Here is an 8,234-nt window from a genome sequence, read left to right as displayed (position 1 = left end):
TTGGTGTATGAAGTGAATTTTTTCATTGACACATCATGTACTATGTAATATGACTCTTTAAAACATTATGTCCCCACAAATTGATGTAATGGTCAATCATGGTAGTCAAATGCACAGCTGTTGTTGCCTTGGTTCACTGTCACAGGTTAGAATTGTTTGTCTGGAAATATGCCACCTGCTTAAATGACCACTTTGCCATCTGCCAAGATGGTCATGTATCAACCAAATCAAGAGTTAACCAGGATTCCAGGGCATTGCTAGATAGAAGAAAGAAACTAGTTATCTGGTATTTTCAAAACATTACATAGCTTGCTTCCTTAAACTAGGAATTGCAATGGTTTCAAGTTCTTAGTCTAGATCAAATCTGATGCTGGGTACTTGAATTCAGTAAAAGAAAATTTAGCTCCTAAGAAATGGTTTCAAGAACACTACACCATACAAATGGGGGCATAAAGTTAATAGAGTCTGGATAGATGGCATCATAAAACGTGGAACATGTAGGGAGGAATCGAGAAAAGTCACAAAATACAACTCAGTACTCGAGCGAACCTAGAGATGGAAATCCAGACAGGTGGTCTCGTCCATCAGCGCCACTGCCATGCATCCTTTCGATTGTGTTTCGGCTAAGGGATTTGGCTTCTTGCTTCCCCAGCTTCTGCACATCCTCGGGAGAAAGGATTTTGATATACCAGACATTGTTCACAAATGCCCTGAAAATATCATTTATATTAGCATTCATAATGCCGTTGCAAGGCCTTTCAAGATTCTAGATTGGTTTGTATTAAATAAACATATGGAATCAGGTAGCAAAATAATTGCCATGGGAAACCCCCAAACATGGCATTTAGGAAGAGAGGTCCAATGAAGCATAAGTGAATAAGATTTTAGATAGAAACCTAGAGATTTTACAAAAATTAATGTTGTAAGCGCTTAATAACTACTTACTCCCAAGGGTCGTCTCCAAGAAGAAGTACATCATTCTCCCTGTCAACAAATACAAGCTGCCAGCCTGATCTCTGCGGGTCCTCAAGTAACCCTTCAATCCCGAACATCTGAGCAAGTTCCTGTCGTAGCTCATGATAGCTGCTTATTCGGGTGATATCCAATGACCTCCCAACATATCCTGATTTATAAACCTAAATAAACAAAAAGCATTAGCTATTCAGGGGATATCTAATTAAGATGTCCGATTCATGATTATAAGATCAGCACCTTGACAAATGTACGAGGGGTTGATTGATCATCTTGTCCCGCACTGGACACCAACTCAGAAGAGTCTTGCACATAACCATATGGAGAATTCTGAAATCCAGAAGCCCCTGATGGTAAAGAGGACACATCTGCAACAACTGAAGTAGTAACACTTGATAATGTAGTAGGAAGGAGAAGTCCAGGAGAGTCTATACTAGCACCAAAAAAGGATTGATTGTGAGCATCTACAGCACAAGTCTCCTGCTGACTAGATGCCTCTTTCCCAGGATATGATGGGGTTGACACTGAGTTGGAACAAGTGCTGATATGTGAGTTGGCAAATTTTGGCAACCAGGACTGTTGGGGTTGGTGCTCATTGAGTGCAGACTGACCAGTTCTTTTGAAATTTAACAGATTACTACTCCCTTCAGGACAGAGGGAACCCAGCATGGATTGCATGCTTGAAGGAGAAACTGGTGGCGCAAATTTTGAGTTTGTATCTGCAAAATTTGTTTTCGAAAATGATGGAGAAGGAATATTTGACAGTGGCCTTTGCTGAAGCTGGTCATGTGAGACAGGGAAAGCTTCCTGGTAAGCATGTTGCTGGGCCGGTTCCTCTGTCTGACCACTGGTTTGCTGTTGGGGATGCCTTTGCAGGCTATCTGATAGCATTTGGGTTTGTGCAGGTAGCATGTGTGAAGACATTGGTTGCTGGATTACTTGCTGCTGCTGTAACAAGGGATTATGGCTACCTGAAGCTTGAAGATATTGGACAGGCTGTTGAAACTGCATTAATTGCTGTTTGAACAGATCCGCACTTCCAAAATTTTGCATGCCTGCCGCGAGCATAGCTTGGTACTGCTGATTAATATCAGTCCGGAGCATTGCTGGATCAACTCTCTGTTGCATCCAGGGAAGCATACCAAAAGACTGAACATTCAGGGATTGGGGTCCTCCTTGCTCGCCAATTTCTCCTCTTAGCCATGTCATTCCATTAATAACTTCATTATTGCTGTCTGCAACAAGATCAAAATAAATGACATTTCTGCAGCTGAAACTGGCCTTTGACTTAAATTAAGATATGTACTTTTCCATAGGGGGCACAAAAAAGGGGGTGGTGGAATCTTGTTATAAAACTCAGATTTTTTGCATTCCACAACAGATTTTTTTTCTTTCTTCATCCTCCTTTTAGGGACATGGGTATTCACACTACGTAATAAGAAGAGAAAATAGGAGCTTATTTATCTACCCAAGGAGTCAAAAAGATGTTTTAATTAATAAGGTAGAAATTATGATCCTGCAGTGCTTCATCTCAGTTAGGAGGTAAACGGTTGTGAGCAAACTTTTAGTTTTATATTGTACCTTGAAAAGACGAGGGTCCTGGATACCAAGGCCTTTTTAGCCTAAGGGGAAATAACGATGAGTACATGGGAAAAGTAGTCAAAGGCTCAATCTCCCATAATGATACCCTTGGCTGTCTTTCACCTGCAGTTGACTCATCCCAACCGACCTACACATTATCAAAACAATTAAGAAGTCAGCATGCAATGAAGAGTGCCATTGTTGAATCATTCTCCAATGGAAGGAGAGACAGTCCAACACTTGGAATTTGACTAAAAGTCAGTGCCTAAACCAAGGACCAAAACAAACATCACAGCAATGATGGGTGGAGAAGAAACACAGAAGTCATAACTTTTCAAAGGCATACTATGCATGCCAATAGATAGTACCTTGACAGACCGCCAGTGAGAGTTTGCCCAGCGAACAGGATCCAAGTCACCAATGCCAGTAATTGTTCCCATGTATCTGGACAATGCAATCATGCACTTATCAGGGGAACTTTCAATGGTTAATGCAGTAGCAAAATATTAATTTATAGATATGGCAACCATAGAATGCCATTATCTATAGCATTTAGGTGAAGCATTTTATGACAGAGTAAATCCATTACGTCTGCCTTCAAAAACAAGCATCAAGCCTGATATTGAACATTTTATCTGTGTCAAGAGTGTTATGCATTGTGTCCCACTGCTAAATCATGTTATGAAAATAGTTGTAAACAAGTATTTAAAAAAATTAGGCTTGCCTAAATGTATGGAAATGTTACTGCTTATGATAACTATAAAAACACAAATATTAAAGTTAGAATGTGATAGACGATAGACATCAGAGACTTGTAACCATACAGGACAAATGTCTCATTTCCATATTTTACAGGGTACATAACTCTATAGTGGTAACATGCAGATTCATATGTGCATAAGCAATGACTACAGCAGCAGTTTTTGCATGCATAATCACAAATAATGAGAAGGAAAATAAAACAAATCCTGAAGATCAATATAATGATTTAGGGAGAAAACAGTATTAAGGAAAAACAAGACCCTATAAATACCTCCGAACACTTGATTCTTCTGTTTCAAATAGCATCCTAAAACGCATTCCAACAGAGATACGGGTGTGGTATACAGCTTTAATGTATTTTGAAAGAGGTATGACAAACTCGGATGGACTAGCCCTGACAAGACAAGGGAGTAATAGAAACAGTGAAGAATTGCTCAGATATGAAATATATTAGTAACATAAAGTAGATTTTCCTACCGTGGGTTGTAAAACACAGTGAAACAGCTATTGGTAGCTGCAGCATGAGCAGCAGCAGCTAAGAGTCCAATGTGCATACTGTCACTTGACAGAACTGATGATGGCATTACCGTTTGTGGTCTGGTAGCACGACGAATTCCCAGCAGCAGCTGATTTTTCTCATTCCTGAAACAGAATCATTGTGATACCATGATCAGCAGAAAGCAGCAGCAGATCCAAAGTTCAGATAAAATAAGCAACTTGGAGAATCAGTACAAGATGATGACAAAGCCAAAGAGTACCAGATGAAAAGAACAGAATCTCCAGCAACAAGTCTTTTGGCACTGACAAACACACTCCAGCCAGTAGTAAGAAGATGCCGCTTGGGCTGCCCTGCATATGAAATAAAGTGAAAAGCATTCAGTGAGAGCAAGGGGGGCCAGTGTTTTATTTTATTCTTTGAGATAGAAGCAAATGATAAAGCATTATTTAGTCTAGCATAGAGAGACTTAGCCATGATTAATTTAATCCAACTTTATCAGATGAACACCAAACCAAAGGCTGAAAACAATAGAACAATTGTGACACGAAAAGAGAAATAATAAGCAAGAAAAACAATTACAAACATTTGTTTCCTATTTCCTTGTCTTTTTAGAGAAAAGGTTATAGAACACACTGAAATTTTAATCTTTTGATTCTGTGGCTTTACCAATATCTCTTTAATTCTCCAATTGAGAGTAAGATGCTTGATTCTGTAGGACCACTTCTGACAGAAGAAGCCCTATAAGAAATAACTTGAATAATTGACATAGAATACATGCGAATATATCTGTAAGGGCACTTTTCTTGGCCCATCCATAATCAGTTCCGCTCACAGCTAAGTTGTTTGCCTCAAGGCACAGAAGTACAAGCTTACAAGATTGGTTTTCCCACCTTTACTTAAATCATTACAGTTCTTTGATTATTCCTGTGAGACACAAATAGATGTAATTAACCTTACTAAATACTGTATAGTGTTTTGATCAAAATGCAAGTCAAGTACATATATTTACCACCCGAATGGTGTACCAAAGCACGAAAGCTTTGGAATTTCTTTGATCAGTCAAACAGTATCAATTGATGGCTCTCACTAATAACCCCCATGCACACGCAGACATGACACAAAGTTTAGCAACCTCAAAAGACTACTACATTAGTACAATACATGTCAATAGTTGGACCACTCTGCCCAAAATAAAATTTTAATTCATAATTTACCTCGGAAAATATGTCTGAACTTCCATTCAACATCATGCAGATCCCTTGCAATGAGTTCTTGGCAAGGTGGTGTCTGCGAGAAATCCTGAAGGAACCGATATGAAAATAAGAATGCCATCACAATATATGGTGATACTTCAATCAGAACAACCAAAGCACAAGAAAAGTTATTACCAGAGGAGGGAAAACTTTCTCTGCAGCTCGACGAGGAACAGAGAAGCCACCATGAGTGCTAGTATCACTTGCTGTAAGCGTCTTGCAAAAATAATTAGTGGGCTGCTTGCTAGGAATTCCCAACTCAACAGGAAGATATGTATCTTTTTGTTCCTCCTGAGGGCACAAAAAGAAAAAGAATTCAGCACCCAATTTATAGAACTAGAAGTTGCTTTAACAGTGCAATCCATGAATGAGTTTTGAGATGATTCGGGGAGTACCGGAGTCAGAGGTTGCAATGTCATTTGAGCATATACTTCATCAGTTTCAACATCTGCCTGAAATTCCACATATTAACATTTACAATAACCAACAGTACATCCACGGCACCTGTCAAGTAATCCAAAACAAACCGAAAAAGACGGTTGCTGAACATACATGCATTGTGACATTGTGGAGCTGGCAGATCAACTGTGGTGGCAAGTTAGGATAATTGGGTATCTGGCCATCAACTTCTTTATTAGTTGTTGCCGCAACCTGGAAGTCAATTCCAACAGGGGACCATCACTTATTTAATACAATCCAATCCAATCTCTCATTATCATGCAATCACTACATATATTTCTGCATGTAAAACAAAGGTATTGGTGGAAGGACAAAGACCTGTTCACTATGACCCTGAGGAAAGTAAACCACCCGACTCCCCACTGTGGGAAGGCACACCAGAGGACCAGCACATGCATGCCATAGCTCTGAATTCAAACACTTGTTCTCTCCTTTCACAATCCAAGAACAACAGAGATCCAATCAGCAGAATAATTCAGTCCATTAACAAGCTTGTTGAAGTAAATAATAAAATAAAAAGAATCATAATGACCAAAAAATGAAAAAGGATGAGGAGAAAGAGAGTGATAAGGATATATAACAAAAGCCTAAGCACAAAAGAAAAAGGAGAATTTGGAGAGAAAAAGAGCTAGTAGAAGTAGATAGTAGATAGTAGATACCTTCATGAGGCTGCTGACCCAATCCTGATGTTGAAAGCTTCATATTTTTCCTCCACCCCCTATTATATAAATGTTTATAATATGTTGTACACGTAGTATAATTACCTTAATTATAATTATCCACTCAGTTATAGCGCAAAAGATTAAGATCCCGGCTTCCAACCCTCAACAACACCATCTCCATCTCCATCTCATCAAACCCTAAACTCCCAACCAGATTCACCCCCCTGAACCTCGCGCCAACGCCCCTACTGAACCCCATCCTCAATTCAACCCCGAATCTCGAGTGCATTAAGCCGAAAACCGAAGCAGAGGAGCTGAATTCCAGGAAAAACGCCGGCCGGAACCAAAGATCAACTCAATTAACTCAACTCTCCTTCTCCAAAACCTCCATGAAAGCAGGAGAAGAGCAAATCTCAGAGATATCCCTTGGCTTTTTCCTCGAATGACTGAGCACAGTTGAGCTCGGGTGCTATTATGCTAAAACTGAGCTGAAACTCAGAGCTTTTCGTGTGCTATCGCTGTCTGACTGACGACGCTTTTGAGCAGAGATAGAGAGAGAGAGAGAAGGAAAGGGAGAGTTGAGCTGAGCGCTCCCCTGTTTTTATAGCCCACCCGACCAAGCTCGACCTGGTAGCAGTAGAGAGAGAAAGTGCGATGACCGATGAAAGAGAAAGGAGTAGTGTATAGTGTGTAGAGTGTAGAGTGTATAGAGTGTAGTTTTAATGGCTCATTCTTTCTTTGCTTTATTCTTCCCTTTCTTAGTCCGTGCTCTATCAGAGAAGGGGGTTTGGGGAAACACCAATCGCAGCCGTTCACGCCACCGTACGGGATCATCACCACCGTCCGTTCGCCTCTGAGTTGACAGGAGGCATGTGCCACCATCCTCCAGTGATCGTTGTCAGAGTACGGACCTCCAAATATATTATTGCATAAATACATTTTTTTTTATTAATTATTATTCAAACTTTAATTAATTATCATAGCACCACACCACACAACCTCTTATTAAATATTTATCCAAACTCAAATATTACGATTCCATTTCATGACTTATTAGATTTTTCAACAAGTGCAATAACCATAATAGTATTAGCTTTTGCCCGTATTACAGTTCAATTAATCACAGAAGTATCCTCATTAGTAGTAAGTACTGTGAGAATAATTTCTTAAAGTGAAGAGTTCCTTGTGCATAGCAAGCAAATGTCTAACTTCTGTGTATTTAACTGAGTTACTATAATTTACATTTTTTCAAATTCTCGAAAAATGTTACATTACATAAAAATATTTGTTGAATCAAATCTTTTTTTTTATTAGAAGGTTGAGTGAGCGTGACGGAGTGAGATTTTGCATAGGCAGAAGGGTTGATGTGTAGTATATATATATATAAATCTCTCAAACATTTTCATATGCTCACTTTTCGGCCATACTTGGGACTGTACCTTTTTGCTGTAAAATAATTGCTGTGAATAATTGTGGGGAATGAGGACAGGGGGGTGGGTGAAATTAAATAATGGTAAAAAGAATTAAAAATGTGGACCTTTGTGGTTTTTGGGTATGGTGGAATGGTCCCTTCCCCTACCTCTACACTCACTAGTAATAAGGGGACCATTTTTTTCCCCTCATTTTAGCATTATTATGAAAAATTTATTGGTTGGTTCTACTTCACTGTTTCCTTCTTAAATTGGAAAGAATAAAGATATATTTTATTTTGATTAAGAAAAAGGCTGCTATTCAAACTACATGCGAGCTCAACTTTAACGATATTTTAGCATTTTATTTAACGATATTTTAGCATTTTATGTGAGATCAAATCAACATTGTCTTTTTAAAGGATTCTTACAAAATTATCGGAATATAGACAACAACAATCATCTCTCCTCTGCATAGCAACAATGCCTTATCTAGACAATCTATTGCCTTATTTTGTTCTCTCAACACATGGTACGGTGCACTTAGACCTCCCTGAGTTGATTTAGGAAAAGTATATTGATTATATTAAATTATTGAAAAAGAAATTAAAATTTGTGTTTTTTTTTTAAATTATCT

At 38.8% G+C, this 8,234-nt stretch overlaps 1 protein-coding gene across 1 annotated transcript; it reads right to left on the bottom strand.

The window, feature by feature from the left end:
- Window positions 1-262: 262 nt before the first annotated feature.
- Window positions 263-6,908, bottom strand: LOC116013310 (auxin response factor 8-like). Its single transcript, XM_031252987.1, has 14 exons — window positions 6,186-6,908; window positions 5,845-5,957; window positions 5,620-5,718; window positions 5,463-5,519; window positions 5,203-5,358; window positions 5,029-5,113; window positions 4,074-4,164; window positions 3,793-3,957; window positions 3,587-3,709; window positions 2,922-2,997; window positions 2,554-2,701; window positions 1,213-2,207; window positions 946-1,136; window positions 263-710 (listed from the first exon to the last, which is right to left on the bottom strand). Exons 1-14 carry the CDS (start codon window positions 6,226-6,228, stop codon window positions 533-535), a joined length of 2,520 nt encoding a protein of 839 aa, XP_031108847.1. The 5' UTR covers window positions 6,229-6,908; the 3' UTR covers window positions 263-532.
- Between the last annotated feature and the right edge of the window lie 1,326 nt (window positions 6,909-8,234).

The sequence above is a fragment of the Ipomoea triloba genome, chromosome 3 (genome assembly GCF_003576645.1).
Source record: "Ipomoea triloba cultivar NCNSP0323 chromosome 3, ASM357664v1".
Taxonomy (NCBI): Eukaryota; Viridiplantae; Streptophyta; class Magnoliopsida; order Solanales; family Convolvulaceae; genus Ipomoea; species Ipomoea triloba.
Note: the sequence above shows the minus strand (reverse complement) of the source record. Positions and strands in the feature narration are given on the sequence as shown.

Excerpts from the sequence above, each read along its gene's own strand:
- LOC116013310 (XM_031252987.1), bottom strand. The coding sequence starts at position 6,228 with ATGAAGCTTTCAACATCAGGATTGGGTCAGCAGCCTCATGAAG. Across the intron at positions 5,114-5,202 it reads AGAAAGTTTTCCCTCCTCTG|GATTTCTCGCAGACACCACC; the intron begins GTAATAACTTTT and ends CGGTTCCTTCAG. Across the intron at positions 711-945 it reads CTTGGAGACGACCCTTGGGA|GGCATTTGTGAACAATGTCT; the intron begins GTAAGTAGTTAT and ends TGATATTTTCAG.